At 40.6% G+C, this 25,899-nt stretch overlaps 1 protein-coding gene across 3 annotated transcripts in view; it reads left to right on the top strand.

Moving 5' to 3' along the window:
• Positions 1–25,899, top strand: part of CTNNA2 (catenin alpha 2) — a 765,838-nt gene that overhangs the window by 583,972 nt on the left and 155,967 nt on the right. For all 3 annotated transcript variants that reach the window (XM_045017825.1, XM_045017826.1, XM_045017827.1), the window contains exon 8: positions 23,200–23,280. In XM_045017825.1, the coding sequence (XP_044873760.1) occupies positions 23,200–23,280 (81 nt within the window). The remainder of the gene's footprint in view (positions 1–23,199; positions 23,281–25,899) is intronic.

Raw genomic sequence — 25,899 nt, 5'->3', positions numbered from 1 at the left:
TGCTTTAAATGTGATGCATCTCCTTTTCTGTAATTTGTGTCACTAGTTTGGAGGGGAAAGGGGGGGGGGGTTGGTTTGTTTTAAACCTGAAGAGCAGCTGAAATTTTAAAAAAGAATGTAGTTGGCTTGCATTAAATGTGACCAAAGCAACCTAGTTCTGTTTTATCCCAATGATGGACCAGTAGCAGAAGCATGATACTTGAATCTTAGGGATAACCCTGGGACATATTGAGCCCATTCAGCTCCCATTGAGATCTCCAAGTTAAGATCATGATTTTTAAAAAGGCATGTACACAATCAAATGTACAAAATTTGCATGCAGTTAATTTAGAACAAAATCCTGCATAGGGGTGGATCCCTGTGCCCACAAAGGTCCTTGCACCATTGGAGCTTTAATTTGTAAGCACGGTTACTGCAGTAATATACCCAAACATGATATATGTGCGTGCAGATGTCCCGATGTGTATTTACTGGACATTCACATATGCATCTGTCCAATTTTCATGTCTAATCCTGCACCTGACTTTGTTTGGACTAAGTCTTAAGGGTTGGATTTTCAAAAGCGCTCAGTATTGGCCTAATTCTGTTCCTACTAGAGTTATTGGGAAAACTTCCAGTGACTTCAGTGAGGACACAGTGAGGTCAGTGCCTAACTCTAAATGCACAATATTCTCACCCTAAAGGTACTGTAAAGTGCTACACTGTCATTCAGATGACATGGCTGGTTTTCTTTCTGGAAGTAGCAATTTCTGATCCCAGAGATCAAACTGTGAATGATGTTTTACTTCAGCAGAGAAATATTCACAATGTGTATTTAGAGGCCATGGGCTAGGTTCACAAAGAGGACTTCAGCTCAGCATTACAACACCTTATGTTAGGCCTCCTACCCGCCAAGTGGAATCTAGAGCCCTGGGAGAGTTAGGCGCCAGGACTGGGAGCCACAAAAAACAGCAAGCTGAATGGGAAGCTGCCTAAGTGTGCAAATAGGGAATGCGGAGGAGAGGGATGACGTCTAAAGCCCGTCCCTCAAAGTCAGGGCTAGAGGGAGGCACTTAACTTCACTTGGGATTCACACCCATGAGCCCTCTCTGGGAGTTAGGTGCCTAAGCCCTTTCTCACAATAAAATAAATAAATACATTAGGTATTGGTCCTCCCCGCAACTTCCCCTTTAGCTCAATGGTCAAATCACTCACCCTGGACACAGGTTCAAGTCCCTAGTCGAAAGGCTAATTAATTATACAAAGTGGAATAGCTGCAAGGGGAGCTATTGAGAGCAGCCCACCTCAGAATATCCTATAGCCCAGGGGTTAAGCCTCACTTGTGAGAAGTGGGAGACTTGTTTGAAATCCCTGCTCTAAATCTGGCAGAGGCAGGGATTGAACTCAAGTCTTCCACATCCTTCCATATCCTACCAGGGTAAAGGCTATAAGGGAGACACCTAGATTTGATTGGCGAGAAAGCGTTAGGTGTTTGACTCCAGGAGAAGTTTCTTGGCTATGAATCCCCCAAGCGGAGATAGGCACTTCCCTCTGACTCTGTTTTAGGTGGTTAAATTCCTTTGAGGAGCGGGGCTTAGGCTACACCCCTCATAAGAATATTAGAACGGCCATACTGGGTCAAACCAAAGGTCTGTAGCCCAATATCCTGTCTTCCAACAGTGGCCAATGCCAGGTGCCCCAGAGGGAATGAACAGAACAAGTAATTATCAAGTGATCCATCCCCTGTCGCCCATTCCCAGCTTCTGGCAAACAGGCTAGAAACACCAGTCCTTCCCATCCCAGCTAATAGCCATTGATGTTCCTATCCTCCATGAATGTATCTAGTTATTTTTGAACACTGTTATACTCTTGGCCTTCACAACATCTTTTGACAAAGAGTTCCACAGGTTGACTGTGCGTTGTGTGAAGAAATACTTCCTTTTGTTTGTTTTAAACCTGCTGCCTATTAATTTCATTTGGTGACTCCTAGTTCTTGTGTTATGAGAAGAAGTAAATGACACTTCCTTGTTTACTTTCTCCACACTAGTGATGATTTTATAGACCTCTATCATATCCACCCTTAGTCATCTCTTTTCCAAGCTGAAAAGTCCCAATCTTATTAATCTCTCCTCAGACAGAAGCTGTTCCATACCCCTAATCATTTTTGTTGCACTTTTCTGAACCTTTTCCAATTCCAGTATATCTTTTTTGAGATGGGGTGACCACATCTGCACACAGTATTCAAAATGTGGGTGTACCATGGATTTATATAGAGGCAACATGATATTTTCTCTCCTCTTTATTTCCTATTGGCTAGCGTCACCAGCTCCCCACTCAGCATGCTGGCTTTTGTGGATTCCTTTCTTAGGAACCTATCTCTCCCGATTTGTATTTCGAGACTAGGCTCCCAACTTGGCACATTGGATTCCACTAGGCAGCAGGTGCCTAAAGTTAGGCATTGCAATGCTGAACCTAAGTCCCCTTTGCAGTCCTAACCCTTGGCCTACACAGCTGGCAAAGTGCTTTTCAACATACATTTGCAAAAAAAAAAAATTGTTCCCTGGCCATCCCCCAGCAGCACATGTATGTTACCGCAAGTCCTTTAAAAGGTCAGGTCTTGAAAACTGTTTTAGAATATAGGCAACTTCCCTGAACAGATTAGGCTAAAATGACTTTGCAGGGGGTTGTGTTGTTGATTCTAAAATTGCCTTTTGATCTTTCTTAAGACCAAGCAATTATGTATGCTGCAGAGGTAATAATAGAAAGTCATATCCTTTTGCCCCTGCAACAAGAATTATCTGATATATGGCTGATATTTAATCTGAGAAAATAGCTCTTTTATCTCTTTGGGATGGCAATTTTATGTAAATCCTCAAAAATATCTACAGTATATGTTGTTCATTTACACTGATGAAAAGGTCATTAACTAAAAATGTTTTCTCTTAGTTGCACCTATAAGCCACTGAACTCAGATTGGCACTCTATTCGCACAATTTTGCTAGTCTTCATTTTGAATCAGGACTGAAATTCGCATATGCTCTGCCTCCAGATTTTAGTGTGGAAGTAAATAACCTTATAACTGGCAGTTGTGTTTTAATGAGCCAATATCCACAAAATATTACAACCAATTTGAATTGTTTTTTGTCCTAGAGAGAGAGCTTTTTTTCCCCCATATTACTTTCATTTCTCCTCTCCCAACTTCCAGCTAGTAAAAAATGTGATTGCCTTAAATTAACATTTAAAAAAAAAATTATCCAGCCACTGGAATAAATTATCATTTGTTTAGGCAAAAGCCGCTCTCCATCCATCAAGATAATAGTATTGAAAAAAGAAACACCACTGGGATGAAGTATCCATACCCCACACTAAACCTTTGTTTGCACTACAAAAATTATTGGTTGTTGGCTGTCAACAATGTGTGAATTGGTGCTCATCATGTTTTACCTACAAGTGTAGACAAAGGCAAACCATGTTCAGTACTGTTTCACAAACCAGGGTTAACGGGGCTGTTCCTCTTAACACCACCCACCCCCAGGTACTTGCTCCCTGAAATAAGAATGAGTTATGGCTCCACCGTGTACCAGTTAACTTGGCAAGGAAATCCTGACTCTTCCAGGATGGCATAGCTACCGCAGTTGTCTGATCCCCCTAATGTGCGTCTGCTTGTTTTGGCTCTTTGCCCTTAGCTTGTGAACTCATTGATAGAGGAACTATACCTTCATTTCCGTCTTAAAATTACCTAGCACATAGCAGACATTACCCTAAACGCATAGGTGCTGACTGTGTGGGTGCCCCAGGGCTGGAGTACCCATGGAGAAAAATTAGCGGGTGCTTAGAATCCACCGGCAGCCATGCTCCCCTCCTTCCCCCCAGTGCCTCCTGCTCTCTGGCAGCCCCACTGTTCAACTCCTCTCCCTCCCTCCCAGTGCTGAACAGCTGTTCCGCAGCATGCAGGAGGCACTGGGGGGAAGGGATGAGCGGGGACAGGGTGTGCTCGGGGAAGTGGGCGGAAAGAGGCAGGATGTGGTGGGGCCTTCGGGGAAGGGTTGGAGTGGAGGCAGGAAAAGGTGGGGTAGGGGTGGAGGCTTGGGGGAACAGGTGGAATGAGGGCAGCGCCTGGGACTGAGCAGGGGTTGAACACCCCTGGAGAAAATTAGAAGCCGACACCTTTGCCTAAACAAATAATTGTGATAAACAGGGAGGATTTTCTGGGAGTCCGGAGAGAGAGAATCATGCCTGGGAATTCCAGGCATTTGAAAGTGAAGTTTCCCTTTCTATACATGCTCCTCCAAGGTTACATCTGAGCTAGGGACGTGATTGCCCTGCTCACATACACATACTCACGCTAGGTGTCATCGAGCTAGTGCAAGTATAAACAGCAGCATAACGTGGGTTGTGGCACTGGAGACACAACTTAGCCAAGCTGAGCGTGCAACCCCTGATTTCTACAGTTATTGTAGGTGGGTTTGTACTCTGGATGGCTAAGCTGCGCTTTAGCTCCCACTCCCTCTGCTTCCACCGCTACACTGCTATTTATACTCCCGCTAGCTTGATGAGATCTAGTGCGAGTGTGCATCCGCAAGCAGGACAATCACCCCTACTTCACAGTATAGATGTAGCCCAAGAGAGAGAAAAAAGATTGATCACAACGATTCTAGGGAGGTAATGTAACATTGTGGCACTACTTTAATAAGAAGGTTTTTTCCTGTCCACTTGGTCATTTAGAATAATTGCTTTTCACAGTGCAGGCCTTTTTATTCACAGTAACTTTTACTCAGTAATTTACTTAATAGTTTTTCAGTGAAAAGCACCATGCAGTGTGATACAGTATCGAGCTTCTCCTGCAGAGCTCTATTTTATTGTCTAAAATTACTTTAGAGTGACATTTGGTCATCTCACGTAGAACAGACTCACCTTTAAAGCCAATTCACTTGTTAAAGAAATCAGGCCAGCATTGGCCTGGCAGATTGAACTTTGCGTTGGGTCAAAGAGCTCATTGGTTCTAATCCCAGCTCAGTCACTAGCTTGCAGGATGATGCTGAACCGTTGTAATTGATGCTGTTTTATGGAAACACCTTTTCAACCATTACGCTAGTCCTTTGCTAGTGGAGATGATGATGTATTGTATATATGGAATAAAATAATAAGCCAAGGAAACTGGAATGCTATATTATGCTACTTCTAGAATTGTTATTGACGACCAGGTAGAATAATTCACACCCTTATACATCAAAATTAAACTGTGTTGAATACATTTTTCAAAGGGCCTAAGGGGCAGATAGTTAAAGATGCAGATAGGCATTGGGTGGAATTTTCAAAAGCGCCTAAGAGCCTAACTCCCATTGATTTTGAAAATCCAATTTGCATCTTATCTGCATCTTTAAGCATCCTATCTGCATCAGCTTCCTAGCTACATCTTTAAGCACCTACCTATCTTTAATAACTGGCCCTAAGTAATGTAGGAACTTAAATCTCTTTTTTAAAATCAGATTTGAGCTCCTAAATCCTTAGGCCCTTTTGAAATGTTTACATATGTTGTCTTACTGAATGAATTTGCTTAAGTGACTTGGCAGCACAGGCTGGGATTTTTAGTGTAGCCCAAAGGAACCAGAAACCTAGGGTTAGAGCCACAATAGGATTTAGGTGCCTAACTGCTGATTTAGGTGTATAAATCCAAAAGATCCTGAAAACCCCTGCTCAGCTGTCACCAGCCCCCGGAGGCACCTAAAGTTCTTCAGTGCCTAAATTCCACCGAGCATGCACACAACTGCCTCAGTCTAGGCTCCTCGGTGCATCTCGCAGTCACCAGCAGGATTCATAGACTAGGCATTCTCCTACCTATCTTGCCTGCAGGGCCCAATCTGGTAGGCGTGCTCTGAGCATGCCTAACCCTACACAAAACGACCATGGATGGAGGCGGGAAGGAAGAGGAGGAGGCAGTCTCCAGGAGAGGGTTCATGTCTGAGAATCCCAAGCCTAGATAGGCACCTCCCTCCTGTCCAGATTTAGGCGCCTAAGACCCTGAGAAGAGTGGGGATTAGGTCCTGCCCCTCTCCTGGATACTTACTTTTTGCTATTTTAGCTGGCTGCCTGCTTATCATGCTGGTTTTCAAGGATCCCATTTTAAGGCACCTCTCTCTCCCAGTGCATTGTATAGAGAGCCCGGGCACCTAATGCAGGGCTGTGGATTCCGCTGGGTAGCATAGCATCTAGAAATTAGGTGTTGCGATGCCTAATTGCCTTTGTGGATCTAGCCCCCCATTTCCATTGAATTTCAGTGGGATTTGGACACACAAACTCCCGTAGGCTCTTTTGAAAACCCCACCCATTACAATAGTAGAACTGAGCTGGCCACGATTAACAGGTTTTTCAAAGCTATGTCAGGTTGTACAGCAGAACTTTAGTTTTCACTGTGGTGTTATTTCATTTAATATTCTTTAAAATATTTACACTGTAGTTCCTATAACAGGCCTTTGTGGCAGTGATGAATTCTGATGTTCAAAAGAGGATTGTCTTGCTTTTAGCCCCTTTGAGAGTCTTCTCTGACTTAACGTTTGCCTTAGGAGGAAGATGTACCATGTAAAGCACTAAAAATAATCAACATGCGTAATAACTCTTTTTTGCCCCTTTGAAGTTGTAAAGGATAGGCAGAAAGTAAAGTGGTTTTATTACTATCTTAAATGTTTTGCCTGTTGCATATAGGTTTTATCTGCCTGTTTTCAGTTAGATATAATATCAGGTCAAATATTAACCATCTCATCATTATTAGTACCTTTTTGTCGCTCATAGCAAAATTAACTCACATTGCATACATGTAACAATAATATGTAAGTAGGTATCAGTCTACAGGAATATGTATGTGAAAGTGCAGAGCTATTCACTAAATCACCCTGCTTGTCAGGCCAAGTAGGTCCCATTAATTCCTATATTTCTCATGAACATAAAAGATCAAAGTTAAAGGGAGTGTAAAATGCTACTACCAATAAGAGTGGAGAATTATGATTTGGTAGCAATTTCAACATGTGGAAATAAGTACGTACGGTGAAAGCAAGTGGCAAAACAGGCCCTTAATATTTTATGTTCTTTGGACCAATAAACAAAATCCACCTGATCTGCCCTGCAGGGTGAGTCTGTAGAAAAGCTCTGCAAGGAAATGTAAATATGGTTTTGAGAGCAGTACAAATCATCTCAGTAGAAAATGTAGTGGTAAAGCTTATGTGTGCAAGTACAGTTCTGCTAGGCTTTTTTAAATTTAATTAAGAATCAAGGTAAACCCCAGAAGGGGGTGATGAGTTTGCGCATAGGTCCAGTATGTATGTATGTACTGTGCTAAAAGTGGGGTGAAAACATCCAGCCTTTGGCCAAATAAATTTTATTTATATACTGTCCCATCAGGTCACATAGGCTCATAGAATCATAGAATCATCCCTAGGTAACCCATTCCAGTTCTTCACCACCCTACTAGTGAAAAAGTTTTTCCTAATGTCCAACCTAAACCTCCCCCTCTGCAACTTGAGACCATTACTCCTTGTTCTGTCATCTTCTACCACTGAGAACAGTCTAGATCCATCCTCTTTGGAACCCCCTTTCAGGTAGTTGAAAGCAGCTATCAAATCCCCCATTCTTCTCTTCTCCAGCCCCCTAATCATTTTTGTTGCTGGACTCTCTCCAATTTATCCACATCCTTCTTGTAGTGTGGGGCCCAAAACTGGACACAGTACTCCAAATGAGGCCTCACCAGTGCTGAGTAGAGGGGGATGATCACATCCTTTGATCTGCTGGAAATGCCCCTACTTATACAACCCAAAATGCCATTAGCCTTCTTGGCAACAAGGGCACACTGTTGACTCATATTCAGCTTTTCGTCCACCGTAACCCCTAGGTCCTTTTCTGCAGAACTGCTACCCAGCCATTCGGTCCCTAGTCTGAACAATAATTCACAACAAATAAATAAGACTATTTTAATGATAATAACCACCTTCATACAGCTACAAAGAGGAGTGGGAAATGCTGTGTATAAAAAGCAAATGAGAGCATATTAAAAAAGCCTTGGACGGAAACACCGGTTTGTGTTTGTTTAAAAGTGGGAAGGGAAGAAGGTAGAGATTTGCCAAATGGAAGGGAGGGCCGCACTGCAGTGCTCACTGCAGCAGAGGTACAATCGCCTGACAGTCTAAAAATATGATAGTAGAATCCCTAAAGCACAAATGGCATCAGAGCACAAATATCAATTGGAGGAAGCTCAAGAAAGTGCTTATTAGCTGGGCCATTCAGAGGCCGAAAGCTGCATTTCTTGCGCATTCAAAACTCCCATGGAATTCTGTAGAAGTTTTGGGCATACATGAATTACAGCATCATGTCCTAATACCATACATTTTATGGCTTGATCCTACTTGCAGCAGATGACTTAGCTGGGGATTGGACTAGATGACCTCCTGAGGTTCCTTCCAATCCTAATATTCTATTATTCTGTGAAAACTGATTCTGCTACCACTGAATTCAGTGAGAGTTTAACATGTCTGTTATGTGTAGCATGCTTGAGTTCACATTGCAGTAAAAGCCTTATTTTTTTCTTTTTCATAATTAGCTTTGCAACCTTAATGTTTCATAAGCATTGATGGGGGTAGAAGAGGTTCCATTTAATTGTTGTTGTTTTTCTGATAAACAGTAACAAAAAAGAAGCCAAAAATTGTACTCTAAAATAAATATAAGGGTTTAATGAGTGCACAGATTAAAAGCAGTGGTTAATTCACTATTAGTTTATAATGATATTTGCTAACGTGTTTTTCTTGAGTAACATTTTAATAAAGATTGTTGATGAAAATGTTACATAGTTACTTTCTACGGTTATTTGCCGCAAATGTCTCAAATGGGCCTTCTGCTGTTTTTTGCTGGTTTTGCACTAATGCCTTGTAATTGTGTTTCACTTTCTCTAATTAAACTGACAAGTAATGTGAATTGATATCACTTAGCACATTGATCTGAGGAGGAGACAGGAACAGATTGCAGCATTTCTACACCGTACACAGTGTCTAAGGTTTATTACTATATCTCAATGATGTCTGGTATGGAAAGGGAGAAGAATTAAATACTGAAAGTCAATCCTTTCCTTTTTGTCTTCTTTTGACTCTCTCCTTCTTGGGCTTAATGAGATCCAGTTCATTTTTTGTTTCAAACTTCAGCTGCTTCCATCTCTCTGAGTAGTGATGTCTTAGAAATATTCAGGCCTAAAGATGAAGGCAATATTCAATAGTGATCCATTATTTACACTAATGAGGATCAAGTCATTTTCTTTCCCAGGCTTGCTTCCATCTCCATTAATTTAAAATGATAGGTAAAGTTGCAGTATGTGTCCAATTAATTCTCATGCACATTGTTTGCTTGCAGGTGGGTTTTCCATTGGAGGTGTGCCAGACTGGGAAAGGCTTGCTGCCAAATACACAAGTCATTGCCCTCAGAAAATTTGACACATGCACTAACCTGATATTATGTAGGCAGTACAGTGAAATGCCAAGAGAAAGCTAGTGGTGGAAAGTAACAGTGATTTCACTGATGGAAAAAGCACATCAGACCAAATTATTTGAAGATCTGGTTTCAGTGTAAACTGCAATTAAAAGAGGCCAGAAGGATGGGTTGGCAAACAAAGATAGCGAGCAAGGAGGGGGGGAGGGAGATGACAGAGTAGGGGAGAAAGTAGGAAAGCACATTTGAAAAGCATTTAATTCCCTGCTGTAAACGAGTTTGGATCTTCCAGTATTAAGTGCCTGTGTCCCTTATATTAGATTTTATTTTAGGAGGACATTTCCTTCATTGACATCCACCTATCAAGAAAGGAGACAAATTGTGTAGGGTCACCCGAGGAACATAATGTGAGGAAATTGAGAAAAGGGAAATGTAGACATGATATCAGGTTATATGCCCTTGTGACAAGATCTGGAAAGGATTCACCCAAGTAAAGGAGTAGAAACCCCCTTGCTCCAGCCATTTAAAAGCAGATTGGGCAAAGCACTAGCAATTGCACTAACAGAATAATCCTGCAATTAATTCTTGAAGATAGGCTAGATATTTTCTGTCTCTGGTTTTCAAGATTGTACCCATACTGTAAAAGATGAACCAAAAATAAATAGACCAGGTAAAATATATTTAAAAGGTTACAGTTGGCACTTCAGCATGTTCATTAAGACAAAAAATTGCATGCAAATTAGCAACTAGTCTCAGGATTGGATATGCCTACCTTTTTGCTAATTGTTTGGCTGCATTTCCAAAAATCTCTTCTTTTGTAATTGACATGTTCTTGTTCACAATGCCTCTCTAACAGAAGAAGAAGAAGAAGAAGAAGAAGAAAACCATCCCCACAGGAGACAATATGGTCAGATATTGTAGCCGAATTTCACTTTTTTGTAATGTAGTTGCCAACAGTCAAACTATCTTAGTGTTTATCCTGTTTGACCTAAAAAGCTAAAGAAGGTGAGGCCCGAACAGTACTTCAAAGGGAAATTTCCAAGGTATGCCTACGTGCTGCAGGAAAAGTTATAGGTAATTCATTTGGTGATATTTATCATGTGAGTCAGCATTTCATGTCTAATTAGCATGCTGCTGGGGAGAGGAGTTTTGCTGGAGACTCTGTCATTTGAATGAGACATAAAACTGAGATTCTGGCCAGCTGTGGTCACTTAGGTTATGTCTACACTATGAAGTAGGGATCAGTTTTCCTTTCTTTTGTGCACAGATTAGCCTTGCTAAGAACATATCCACCTGTTTCAGGCAGGTTTACACTTGGCATGGCTAAGCCATGCATCCTCTCCTGCTGCCCATTCTCCCACAGCTACACTGCTGTTTATATTCATACTACCTGTAGCTCATAGTGTAAAAAAAAAGCCATTTTTTAAACAGTAGGAGTGTTAATCCAACTATTCTTGCCAAAATGTAATTTAGGGAAATCCATTGCACCTCCTTACGTTTCCCTTGGATTTTAAATGCAGTTAGTATTGTTCGCTATTTGTCTTAATAGTTTCATGGAGTTGCTATATTCTGTGAATATAGTTGGTGTGTTTCACCCCTACTGTTTTCTTACCTACTCATTGGACTGTTGTAAAATTTCAGTGGTTAGCTTTTTAAAACACTTAGAAATTCTTGAGCGGAAAGCAGTAGAGAATATTAAATTATTATTATTAAGTGTTATTATTATTAATAATATTCATATTCATATTACTGTTGATAGAATGAGAATGTAATTTTGTTAAGAGATTTATGATTTCATTCTAGCTTCTTTTCCTTACATAGCCCCATCATGTGAATGGGGACATGTGCTTACTGCCTCTTCCCTTTTCCTTGAATCATCTGAGATTATGAAACAGAGCAGTGGAGATATAAAAGCAGATTATAATTCACAGTTGGGAAGCAGTTGGTTCTTAAATTAGGAGTTTGTGGTGTACTCTATGTAAATGGATGGCAATGAAGAAATGAGAATAATTTAGCTTCCTAGAGTAAGTGATTCAGGCCTTCTAAATGAAAGCATCTACAAACTTGCATTTAAAAGATGAGGCGGGCAGATCCTCATCAACTGTAAATTGTCGTAGCTCCATTGCTGTCAGCGGAGGTATGGCAGTTTATACCAGCTGAGCTTCTGCCTCCAGAAGTATATTTTTTATAAGCACTAAACTGTAACAGAACAATTTTTGTACATTAGTGTCATCAGATCTGAATTGTATGTTTTATCCCATGGAAATGCTGCTATTTTTTTCCAGTTTAGCACTGTCAGCAGCCAATCCAAGTTGAGAGGCATTCTTTAAACTACTCTAAGGATCTTATCAGTACAACCTTTAAATTGGTATGCCGATGTATGTAGTTATACTAAGGTTGCCCTGAGAAAAATATATCTAAAAATGTGAATAATTTGTCTAGCATACACGGTTCCAGTTTCAACAAATATATGATTATATCCCAAGAGCCTAATCCTTTCGAGGTGCTGAGTACCTTCTTCCAGGCAACGCCAATGACTTCACAGAGCTGGTCCTTTCTAGGACCAGCTGAATGTTTACTTCTTTGTAATATTAAATTCAGTGTGATGATAGCAACCCCAAAGTGGTGCCTATATTTCTTTATCTGAGAACATAGTGTTAATGTGAGTGATCACTTGGCCCCAGATTTTCAAACTCCCAGGAGGTGCTAAGGCCAATATTTAGGTGACGCTGGCATTTCACAAAATCCCTGCTCAGCTACTGACTAACTCTAGAGGCATCTGCATTCCCTAAGTGCTGCTGGGTATTCACACAGCTGCCTCAGGCAGGAGCCCAGACACCTATCTCTTGCCTAGGCCCCAGTGGGATTCTCAAAGTAGGTGTTACCCTGCCTATCTTGCCTACAGGGTCCAGTGAAGGTAGTGTGCTCAGGGCTGTGAATTCCACTGGTTGGCTAGGTGCCGAAAAGTTAGGCATTGCCATGCCTAAGTTGCCTCTATGAATCCAGCCCCTAATGGCAGCTTTTCAAAAGCAGCTAAGCATGTTAGGCACTGAACTGCCATTGAAATCAATGAGTAATAGGCTTTACATAATCCTACTAGGGGCCAGTCCTGTATACTGTTGAAAACCTGCCCCTTAGGGCCAGATCTATAAAGGTACTTACACATTGCAGTGCCTCGCCCATAGTTGCTCTGCCACCAAATGGAAGTCTAAGCCTGAGTTAGGAGCCCAGACTCCCCATGTATTGCATGGGGGGAGTCAGGTGCCTGCGGAAGCAACTCTCATCCTGTCCAAGATAGCCAGGAGTGAAATGCTGAGGAGAGAGGCAGGGAGAGAAGAGGGGTTTAAGCGTGTCCATGGCTTTGGTTTGCGCTAGGGCGCCAAGCAGTGCATTAGTTGTGTAATGGCGTCAGTGATTGGTGACTTTATGAATGCCAACTGGCAGAAGGTTAGGGACCTAGAAGGCTAGGTAGCAGCTGAGTGGCAATTCTGAGAATGTCACTGGCTTCTGAATAATGGACTCGGGTGTCTAAAGAGGCAGTAAGGTGCACTGTAACAGGGCCCGGCAGGGCCCCCTTTGCTCCTGCCACTGTTAGGTTCACAAAGTCACTCTGATACCCTGGGATTAGTAACCACTGGTGCAGTTTATTCACAGACTTGTTCCCACCACCATTTCTCCATATACCATTGGCCCGTCACCGTCTGCAGGCAGGAAGGAAGAGCTCCCTCCCTGCTTCTGCTTCCGCTCCCTGCATTTTCCCTTTCCTTCTGCTCCCACCCTGGCTTCCTTACTCTGAGGCTTTTGTACAGCCCCAGGCTAATTAGGTGGTAGCTGTCTCTGTTTCCCTAATTAGGGCCAGGTTACCCCCAGCCAGGGCTAATTTATTCCCCTAAATGGGAGCTGGCATGACCGAGGGCTGAATCAGCAACCCTTTGCCCAGCACCTTGTCACAGCACAAATACCTTATGTGGAAAAGGAAGGGGTTGGAGCTGTGTACTCGTACATAGTGTCCTTAGGAACTCTTGAGAACTCAGAGAGGCATGGCACCCTGAAATTAACAGGTAATATTAGTCATAAAATTATCCAGCCATTTTAAAATCCAGCTGCAATATTTGTCTTTCTGATTTTTACTGGCTGATGACATGCGATGCAAAGAAGAATATCCTTCTGTTTGGATTGGATTACTGCAATACATTCTCCACTTGATGACCATTCAGAGGATTTAACTGGTGCAGGAGGCAGCAGCCAAATTACTCAACAGTGTCAGATGCAATTATAGGTGCATTTTTCACCCTCTAAGTGTCAGCAGAAAGTGACCTTGTTATGTAAATGAAGAGCAAAGTTCTGTTTATAGTTTGGAAAACACTCTGGGACCCTTTGGGTTGAAAGTTGCTATGAAGTAGAAATATATAATTAATTATTGTATTAATTGCTCTTATTTATATTATACCACACACAATTTCAGACATATTATCTGCTAACAAGCCCATGGCTGAAAGGGACCTTGAGAGGTCCTCTAGTACAGTGGTCCCCAACGCAGTGCCCGCAGGCGCCATGGCGCCCACCGGGGCATTTATGTGCGCCTGCCTAGTGCCCGGCAGGGGAGAGAAGCTGTGACACTGCGCCTGCCGGGGACAGAGTGCTGCCGGCTCCAGTGTTCTCTGTCCTCTTTCTCTCTCCAGCTTCTCTCTGGATTCATATATTATGTAATATTAAATATGATGGTTTTCATATTATTTAATGTACAAATACAAAATAAGCCTTGAAAAATTGTTGGCGCCCGCCACACTTCTGAAAACATGAATGTGCTACTGGCCGCAAAAAGGTTGGGGACCACTGCTCTAGTCCATCCCCCTGCACTGAGGCAGGACCGAGTATACCTAGGCCATCCCCGACAGGTGTTTGTCCAACCTATCCTTAAAAACCTTACAAACTGCTTAGCCAGTTATTCCTCATATTTTAGTGAATACTGAATATGCAAATAACATTTATATAATGATGTTTAATATTAAAGTAACATGCAAATGATTGATAAAATTATTAGTTTATCTAATATTTATGATGTTACTAACTAAAAAAAATTTGCAAAAAGAAACAGGAGTACTTGTGGCTCCTTAAAGACTAACAAATTTATTTTAGCATGAGCTTTCGTGAGCTGCAGCTCACTTCTTCGGATGCATAGAATGGAACACACAGACAGGAGATATTTATACATACAGAGAACATGAAAAGGTGGAAGTATGCATACCAACAGGAAGAGTCTAATCAATTGAGATGAGCTATCATCAGCAGGAGGAAAAAAAACTTTTTGAAGTGATAATTTAAGATGGCCCATAGAAGGTGTGAGGAGAACTTAACATAGGGAAATAGATTCAATTAGTGTAATGACCCAACCATTCCCAGTCTCTGTTTAGGCCACAGTTAATTGTATCTAGTTTGCATATTAATTCGAGTTCAGCAGTTTCTCTTTGGAGTTCGATGAGATGATGACAGAAAGAACAAACCTCACTTGATAAATGTTAGTCGCATCATTTAACACACACTGCTGGAAGATGCTCAGATATGATGGTGATGAGGGCTAAATAGGAGCCTTTATAGAATGAAATATTGGATTGTTTCCACATTACTAATATATGACTAGTTGTTTAAACATCCCAGGCCAAATTACATTCATCTGTGTGACACATCTACACATTATTGTTTATAGTGGAGTTATAGAAATCAGACATTGAATTAATATGAATAATTAAGCATTGTGTTCTGAACGTATTAACATGTTCTCCATCTCATGGTTTCCTTCTCTTACATTGCCTTCATTTTACTGGGCATGGCAAGTTGGTTCAGGAGAAGACTATACCACCTTATATATATATAAAAATCAGCCACATACAAACCAATTTTAACCTGATTAACTAGAGCAAAATAGGGATAGATGTTCACATGACAATGTCACCAGAGAACAGTACACAAGCAGTTCCCTTTTGTTCCTTAGGAAAGCCATATTTAATTAACCTTTTTTATCTCTACACCCTGAGACAGTGTATATATATATATATACGTACAGATAGAGAGAGATTAAACTTTCTATCACTGCCAATAAATTTTCATTCTTTTTCTTAATATTTCAGATATTACCATTTTTTTACTTAATTTATGGATAATGCAGTATCCTATTCAGATTATTCATATGGGGACCTGACTTTTAATCCAAAATATATGTCCTGACCATTGTCTCCAATTGAGATTTTCAAATATCATTGACAATTACCTTTATTTGATAGGATAGGTGGTATCGTCTTCTCCTGACCCAACTTAGTCTCCTTTTATTGTCCATAAGGCTAAAAATACCAGAACATATTTTTCTATCTTCCCACTTAAATTGGCCACTTGTGTCTGTTGTTCTGTGTTTTTCCTAGTAATAAGTTTAAGTTCATCACTTTTATGAAGATGTTGAACAGAAACATTGTTTTAAAAGAGTGATGTTCAGCAGTGAAAAGAAGATATTAGGACTGGTTTATTTTTGAATATGAATGTATACCTTAAGAGAGTGATGTTGCAGTTGTGAATAAACTCTAATAATGGAGGCATCTACCTAGGTGATGATGGGAAAAAAATAACTTTAAGGAACCGTAGCTTTTGGATCAATAGATAATTTTTCCACCTGTCTCCTTTGGGCTAAATTACTGGATAAATGACAGCAGGTCTGTCTTGGTCATGCAACATGTAATACATTACTAGACTGAGCTTTCCCAGCTTCCACTTATCTGAGCAGAGAAGACAGAAGGCGTCTGAGCGTGTGAAAATGATAGCATCTTCTGATTCCTTTTCACACAGCTGGAGAAGGGTTTTTTTGTATTGTAATAAATTGAACCATTATTCTGTCTAGCCGTCCAGATAAGACATCTTAAAGGGAAAAGCAGGTAGTTTCTTCCATACTTTTTATTTTGAAGTCTTCCTCTTTACTGGTGACATAACAACAAATGTGTCATCTGTCAATGCAGCTCTGTAATCAACTTGGAGTGCTATGCAGCACCTACCTCATCCCTGTTTGTATATGGGTTTACTGTCACCTTTCTTCTGGCTAATAAAATTTAGATTTTGAGGCTTATGTGATAATGCTCAGTTGGGTGATTATTCAGCATGCATGATCTCAGCTCAAGGTCCCTTTTTTATCTCTATGCCTTTATAATGATGTTCATCATCACAATTATCTAAGCACCTCCAATATTTAAAAAATATTAATTCACCCTTAGTTGTGTTGTGTGTGTCAGTTTCAGGAGTTTTTTTCTCTGGTAACTCACATTTGTGTAGTATTTTATTTTCTGCAAAACTGGCAGCAGAGTTCCTCTGTAATAGCTAAGCCTCTTCCCTAAAGGCTGATAACATCACATCCACAATACACCATAGCTTTGGATTCACTGGCCTGCAGCCCAGTAGCCCAACTATTTTCCCTATGCTATTCTCCAGGGCTGCAAAAGAATATTCTGTAAATGCCTTCAAGCTGGTCAAAGTGGGTCTTGATTACTAAGCAGGTATCAAGAATAGCAGGTATCATGGTTATGGAAATATTTTTAGAGAGAAAGATATAACTTTAGTTCAGTATCATGCACTTGTGAACAGCTCATGAGAAAAACACTACATGTTAGAACACTTCATTGCAATAAAGGATGGAATTCCTTCCACACTGACTCCTAATTCAGTGGGTGGAATATTGGGGATACTCTTGTTATTTGCTCTGAGTACATTGAGTTACTGTATTAGTTTAAATATAACTCTATGGTAACTGTTGACTTTGACTTTGTTTAATTTATGGAGGCCAGTAAATGTTTTTCTGTTTCATGGCTCAGGAAATATTTTTGACTGTTGAGATTTGAGAGGGGGAAATAAGGGGAGGGTCGCACACTTGGTTATTCATGAAAGCTGAGCACTCTGGGCTCTCCGACTTTTTAAATGTAACTTGTTTTTTAGGCTTACAAACCATCTGAGAAGGTATCTGGGAGTGGGAAGGGGAAATTCTCAGCTTGGCTGCTCCCATAAATTGAGACTGTAGTGGAAGCTGAGGCTGTGAGATTAATGAAATCCCTATTTCCCAGCTAATAGACTCCACAGAAACAATGGAATCATAGGACTGGAAGGGACCCCCTTCATTCATGGCAGGATTGTTTATTATCTGACCATCCCTGACAGGTTTGTCTAACCTGCTCTTAAAAATCTGCAGTGATGGAGATTCCACAACTTCCCTAAGCAATTTAACATAAGAATAAGAACATAAGAATGGCCATACTGGGTCAGACCAAAGGTCCATCCAGCCCAGTATCCTGTCCACCGACAGTGACCAATGCCAGGTGCCCCAGAGGGAGTGAACCTAACAGGTAATGATCAAGTGATCTCTTTCCTGCCATCCATCTCCACCCTCTGACAAACAGAGGCTAGGGACACCATTCCTTACCCATCCTGGCTAATAGCCATTAATGCACTTAACCTCCATGAATTTATGTAGTTCTCTTTTAAACCCTGTTATAATTCTAGCCTTCACAGCCTCCTCAAGCAAGGAGTTCCACAGGTTGACTGTGCGCTGTGTGAAGAAGAACTTCCTTTTATTTGTTTTAAACCTGCTGCCCATCAATTTCATTTGGTGGCCCCTAGTTCTTTAATTTATTCCAGTGCTTAACCATCCTGACAATTAGGAAGTTTTTCCTAATGTCCAACCTAAACCGCCTTTGCTGCAATTTAAGCCCATTGCTTCTTGTCCTATCCACAGGGGTTAAGAAGAAATGTTTTTCCCCCTCTTCCTTGCAACAACCTTTTATGTACTTGAAAACTGTTATCATGTCCCCTCTCAGTCTTCAGTTCTCTAGACTAAACAAATCCAGTTTTTACAATCTTCTCTCCCATGTCATGTTTTCTAGACATTTAATCTTTTTTATTGCTCTTGTTTAGACTTTCTCCAATTTGTCCACATCTTTCCTGAAATGTGGAGCCCAGAACTGGACACAATATTCCAACTATCAGAGGGGTAGCCGTGTTAGTCTGGATCTGTAAAAGCAACAAAGAATCCTGTGGCACCTTATAGACTAACAGACGTTTTGCAGCATGAGCTTTCGTGGGTGAATACCCACTTCTTCAGATGCAAGAATCTGAAGAAGTGGGTATTCACCCACGAAAGCTCATGCTGCAAAACGTCTGTTAGTCTATAAGGTGCCACAGGATTCTTTGTTGCTTTTAATATTCCAACTGAGGCCTAATCAGCGCGGAGTAGAGCAGAAGTATTACTTCTCATGTCTTCTTTACAAAACTCCTGCTAATACATCCCAGAATCATGTTTGCTTTTTTTGCAAAAGTATTACATTGTTGACTCATATTGAGTGTGCAATCCACTCTGACCTGCAGATCCCTTTCTACAGTACTCCGTCCTAGGCAGTCATTTCCCATTTTGAATGTGTGCAACTGATTTTTCATTCCTAAGCGGAGAACTTTGCATTTGCATTTGTCCTTCTTGAATTTCATCCTATTTACTTTAGACCATTTCTCCAGTTTGTCCAGGTCATTTTGAATTTTAATCCTATCCTCCAAAGCACTTGCAACCCCTCCCATCTTAGTATCGTCCACAAACGTTATAAGTTTATTCTCTATGCCATTATATCAATCATTGATGAAGATATTGAACAGAACTGGATTCAGAACTGACCCCTGCAGGTCTCCACTTGATATGCCCTTCCATTTTGACTGTGAACCACTGATAACTGTTCCCACCTTATAGTAGCTCCATCTAGGTTGTATTTCCCTAGTTTGTTTATGAGAATGTCATAAATGTCATGTCATGTGAGAAGACTTACTAAAGTCAAAATATACCACATCTACCACTTTCCCCGCTATTCACAAGGCTTGTTACCCTGTCAAAGAAAGCTTATTAGGTTGGTTTGATGCAATTTGTTCTTCACAAATCCATGCTGACTGTTACTTATCAACTTATTATTCTCTAGGTGTTTGCAAATCTATTGTTTAATTTATTTGCTCCATTATTTTTCTGGGTACTGAAGTTAAACTGACTGGTCTGTAATTTCCTGGGTTGTCCTTATTTCCCATTTTTATGGATAGGCATTATATTTGTCCTTTTCCCATCCTCTGGAATCTTTCCCTTCTTCCAAAATTTGTTGAAGACAATTGTTAATAGATACTTGTCAGGAGCCCATTGAAAAAGACCCATCTCAGTTGACTGAAAAGAAATCGGATGAGGGGAGGAATGACTCCTGGGCTATTTGGATGGGACTAAAATTGATGGAGATGGTACTGTGAAAATGTCTCGACAGAGAAATAATATATGAATATTTAAGCTTGAGTTGTGATGCTGGAATCACTGACCTAGCTGAAGCTGATGTGTGTGCCCTGTATCTCTACCTTCCCCTGTATCTGGGTTACTCCATTCTACCTCCTCATGCCAGAGGCTCTATGGGCCTCCCATTTCCTTCTCCCTCCTATGTCTGGGGCTGTGTGTGCCCCACATTCCTTCCTCCCACACCTGCCAGAGGTTCTTTTCTTGACCCCTGGATTGGAAGGGAGGAACAGAGAAATGCCCTGATATTGCGTGTAGGGCTTCACTTTGTCAGCCAGTTCCCTTCAAGGAACCCAGGCAGAAGATCTGCCCCATAACAATTTTGATACAAGCGTTTTTAAAGACTATAATAAATAAACTTTTATAACATATATATTTTCAGCCAACAAGATATGGCATTTGACAGAGCTGCCGGATGCTATGTAACATCACGTGCCATGCCATTTTTGCCAATAATACTATTTATTTAAGGTGTTTCTCTTGCTCTCCTGTTTGAATCTGTGTACTGAGGGTGGCATTGTAACCTTTTACAAATGTAAACAGCAATGACAGAGGAATTGTTCAGGAGGGAGTGACATTACCTCCAAAGCATATTGGGTCAATCAAAATAATGTGTTGAAATTAAGATGGTGTACACTTAGACTGAATGTCACCCAGACTTATCCTGAGCGTGAGTAAGACATCAGGACCGTCTCCCAAGAAATTACATTTGCGACATTCAGAACTGGATTGCAAAGGCTAGATCCTCAACTGCAATAGAGTTCTGTTTGCACAGGACCCAGTTATGAGGGGAGGGAAAGGGAGGAAAATATGGATGTATCCCATCTCTGTTCTCCCCCAGGACTTTTGATGTTGGTTCATTCCATGGCATAATTTAGACAAGGCTCAGGTTTGCCGCTATAAATTATTGTGCTTTGCAATGGCACTTAGAATGGCTGGAGATAGCTCTATCCTTGTCCCCCATCAGCCCTGGCTTGGCCCCTGCACTGAGAGGGTTGAACTTTGGGAGAATTCCCAGCTGCCTGGTCAGGGCAGCTTTATGATCCCTTTTAATGGGTGCTAAATGGAAGTGCTTAATTCTGCATCACTGAAATCAAGGGAGGACCCAAGAAAAATTTGCTCTGCACCAAATTAGTACAGAAATGCTAGTCAATTGTTGTGTAATGATGTGACTATTTAAAAAAATTCATCCTGAAGTGGCTTTAAATTCTGTTGATTAGCATATTAATTATTATCATTTTGCTAATATGCAGAGTAACTTGCATTGTTTATTGGCAGCTCTTTTTACATAATCGTGAGGTATAATCTCTATGATGGCAATATATGGATTAAAACATTTCACACAGTTTTACCTCTTGCCACAGCTCTGGGATCAGAACTTCACCCGGTTGGAAGAGAGAGGAGAAAGAGAGACCTTAAATAACATTACATACATAAAAAGCAGCAAAGAGTCCCGTGGCACCTTATGGACTAACAGATGTATTGGAGCGTAAGTTTTCGTAGGTGAATACCCACTTCATCAGACGCATGCTTATGCTCCAATACGTCTGTTAGTCTATAAGGTGCCACAGGACTCTTTGTCATTTTTTACAGATCCAGACTTACACGGCTACCCCTCTGATACATTACATACATAGAGTCTCTCAACAGAGAAATGAAAGCGGCATTGAATACTAATGTCACTAAGCCTCTTTACTGCAAACAGTTAAAATATATGTAACAGAGTTACTGGATTTTTTTTTATGAGAGTATGACTTTATAGTCTCAGTTTAAACTAGCGCCTTGATTGTATTGATATATTATATAGACTAGCACACTTGACAATCCCTTTTTCCATTGCCACAATTCAAATATGTTTTGACTACATATCATATTAGTCCAAATCTCTTCCATTTGTTTTTAATGTTAAATTTCACCTTGACAAACTGTAGGCTAACCACTTACAAACATGGTGCCCACTAACTTGTCTGACACACTAATGACTTGGGGTAGGGAGGATGACATACTTGTCATACCAACTCACCAGTAGGCTGTACAAATATATTCTGTTGTAAAATATTGAAGGGGTTTATAGTCCCTATTCTCTTGTGTGGGTGTGTACAATTCACTTCAGTCAGTTTATCATTGATTTTTTTTTCTGAACCTAAGGAATAAAGTTGTATTTTGTTTGAAATCCGGTTGTAGTTTGCTACTGTAATGTTTGGATTTCTAGACTGAGAAAAGAGGAGATGCAGAGGATTTACAGATTCCTGACTGATTATAAATGCATTGACCTTTTATCAGAATTAACATTACAGTAATACAAGTCAAACATTGACTCAGCTAAATGGTTAAAGCAGAGGATGAGAAGATGACCATTTAGAGTTGATAGCATAGTCATATGTCTTAGAGAAATCATCATTGAAAGGGTAGGTTTAAAAAACCTTTTGAAAGTGAATTTTCAGTAGATCCCAGAAACATATGCCATTAGGCTCTGTTGGAAGTACAAAATCCTGGTTAATCGTATGTGGGGAATCACTGTAAATATGATATTTGAAAACAGATGTGGGAAAAGAAAATGGGAGAAAGGATTGAAGAGTTCTTTGTTATTCTTGATAAAAAAAAACAAAACCAACCCTATCAAATGGATTTCAATGTGATAAGAAATTTAGCAACTCTTTAGAGAATCAGCCTTCTCTTAAAAAGAAAGATAATACAGCTGACAGTCACTTAAAACTTTTTTGTACCTTGGAACCTTAAAAAGGTTGGTTTTTTTTGTTTGCTTGTTTTTTTACCCTAAGCTGCAGAAAACTTTCCCTTTCTCCCCCTCCCCCTTTTAATCTTCATTGAGGATCTTTGCTTTGAGACTTCCTGCACGAGAGAGCGTTTTATGTGGAAGTCTCCTTTATACTATATCTAATGTCTGCCAGTACAATTCTTGTTACAGTCATTTGGAACATTTTCCTTCTCTCCTCAAGCTGTTTTGCTGCTTATTATCATGTTTAACATACCCACCGCCGGGCAGGACAGAGATTAGAAACTCTTAATATTTGTTATATAGTGAGAGGTCTTGCCATTTTTGGCAGCAAGTGCTATAGTATGCGAACATAATGTATCAGTGCAAAAGTTCTGAACTGTCTAGTGAGTCACATTAATCTCCTTTTTTTTATCCTTTTATGAATTGTTCAAAAATCTGCTATACTCAGCAGTGTCCCCTTAATAGTGTGGCTGATAATGTATATTGAAAAGAAACCTTGATTTGTGCTGTGATGGGTGCAAACAATACAGAGATAGATTTACTGTATGTATACATAGATATTTAGGTGGGTTTTGGAAGTGCTTCTTTTGATACATATTCAGAATTTTAAAACCTGTATATTTAGACTGTATTTTTTGCATCTTTGAACTATTTTTTCCTAACCATAAAAACATATTTTTTTTAATAGACCGGGAGGAAAGAAAAAGGGGACCCACTGAACATTGCCATTGACAAGATGACCAAAAAAACAAGGGATCTACGAAGACAGGTACTTTATGCAGGTTCATTTTCCAGAAAGTTATTGTTCTGCATGTTCAGACAGTCTTTGACACTAGTAGAATTAGAAAAATGCATGATCTGTTTACGATTTATTATTACATTATAATTAATGGTGGCTGCAGGTTTAATACCTGCTGAGTAACGATGGAGAAACTGAATTACCTGCTAGATGAATCACCCAGTGCTCTCTGTGTTGGGGAGGAGGGAAAAGCTTTAGTTGCCTCTGGAACCACTAAAGCCAGTTTTACAGCCAAAAGCTGGGAATTAGTGATTTGGGATGGATCACTTGATGATTACCTGTTCTGTTCATTCCTTCTGGGGCACCTGGCTCTGGCCACTGTCAGAAGACAGGATACTGGGCTAGATGGACCTTTAGTCTGACCCAGTAGGGCCGTTCCTATGTTCTTATGCAGCCACCGACGTATGTGCTTATCTTTGCTCAAATGAGTAGTCCTATTGAAATACACGGAATTATTAATGTGAATAACGTTAAGCACATGTGTAAGTGTTTGTAGGACTGGAGCCAAAGCCTCTAACATTTTAAAAAGGAAACCCACCTAAAATGCTTGTTTAATGGAGAAGGCATATGGATAGGGAGAAGATGGAAAAACAGTAGTGAAAAGGTGCTTATTGCTTTTTCCATATTATTTTTTTCCTTATTCTGCTAGGCAATGTATTTTGTAACAGAAAAATATGATGCAAAACACTGAAACTGGGGATGGTAAATTGTGTGGGGGAGGAGGGAGTTGGATTTTCCCCCCTAAATTAAATTTCCTTGGTGTTTTACCAATTTCACATTAAGGATAGAAGAATCTTCCTCTTCTTTTGGGTGATGAAATCCCAGCTCCGAGTTGGTCCATGGTTGAGACATTGTCAGAAAGGATCGGCTGGCCAATCAGACTATTGCTGTATACGAACAGGCCAAACTATGCAAATAAGCATGAGTCTGTATTTAGGTACCTGTATAAGTAGCCTTGCTTGCAGAGGTGCTAGGCATCCACAGTTTTTATGTATGTTAGTGCTCATCACCTTGAAAATTAGGCCATTCATTTAGCTATTGCCCTTTTGACACCCAGGTTTGAAAACATTGGCCTTAATGTGCATTGCAATACTACTAATAAAAAAAAATTCAGTTTTACAAAATGTTATAGTCTCCCCCCCGCAATACGAATCATCAGCCATGCTGTAGGAAAGCGAACATTATCTCTTTTGCTAAAGTTATTGAGAGCAGAAAAATACTGCGTCTCTGCAGGTCCAGCCTCCTGATTTGTGAGACCTCAAGCTGCAAGACTGTGGTTTGCACCATGTGTTGTTTCCCACTCTGTTCCCACTGCTAGAGTGATGTACAAGGTCAACACACGAGTTGCTATTCTGTGTGGGGCCCCCAGCAGTCACTTGCATTGCTCATGTCTGAAATCAGGTTCCAGTCTCAGATGGGACTATGTAAAAATGGCACTTCCTTACTCAATACAACTGCTCCTGGTGTGCATTCGGCATCATCTCTACTAACTTCAATCACAGAAGTAAGTTGGAGTTAATCATGTGAACAAAGTTAAGTGTATGTCAGTTTTTGCAGAATTGGAACCAAAACCTCTAACATTCTAACTGGGTTTTATTCCTGCTAGCCCTGAAGAGTCTATTACTTATTATAGTTACTCTAGTGGCCCAAGGCCCTTCTCATTATAATCAAAGCACACATGTAGTAGGTGCTATGGAAATGAACAGGAAGACAAAGTGACAGGACTGAAGAGTGTATAATCAGAGTGGAAATTGACCACAGCTAAGAGACTTACACTGCATTCTATTTCTCCTTCTGCATCATCAAGAGAATGTGTGCTAATCTACACTCAGTTGCAGCTATGCAACTCCCCTTAAGCAATGATATTACACCGGTGTCACTGAGGACAGGGTGTCTGCACATGTGGGGTTGCCCAGTGGAGTTGGCAGGATTTGTCCAATAGATTCTTTATTATGGGCAATGAGGTTCAAGAAGAAATGAACCAAGTTTGAGACTTCAGGGCTGGCAGTTTGCAATCTTTTTACTTGTGAATTAATCACATTATAAGCAGACATTTTTCAGGGACAGCAAACATGGAGCCTCATCATGCCATCCGGGGACATGGTTCAATGTTCATGTCATGCTCCCCATCAGTACCTGGCCTGGGCCAGGGAAGCTAATGATCCAACCAGCGGACCAAATTTGGTGATGAATCTTGGTCCTCTGCTACCTGAGGCACATTGCACATACTCTAAGCAGAATAATACCCTTTCTACCAAGTCACTTTTTAGCATAGGAGCCTCTTTAAGTTCTTGTCAATCAGACTCCCCAGCTCATTGTTGTTGCCCTAGAACTGAGTGATCTACAAAATGAATTTGTGGGCAAGGGAGGGATTGTCTTCCTTCTGGCAGAAAGGGCTCTCTTCCCAGGCTTCAGCAGTCAGACTGATTTCTTTTTCCCAGGTCACTCTACTCCAGATCGCGTAGAGGTTTATATTTGGTTAGATAAAGGAATGCATGGGCATGCTGACATGGTTGTGGTTGGGGACTCTGGTGTCAAAAATCCATCTCACAATTTCTAGCAGTATCAGTTTTCCTCTTTTGGAGGACT

Source organism: Mauremys mutica, chromosome 5, assembly GCF_020497125.1.
Source record: "Mauremys mutica isolate MM-2020 ecotype Southern chromosome 5, ASM2049712v1, whole genome shotgun sequence".
In the NCBI taxonomy this organism is placed as follows: domain Eukaryota; kingdom Metazoa; phylum Chordata; order Testudines; family Geoemydidae; genus Mauremys; species Mauremys mutica.
This window is presented reverse-complemented; position numbering and strand designations above follow the sequence as displayed.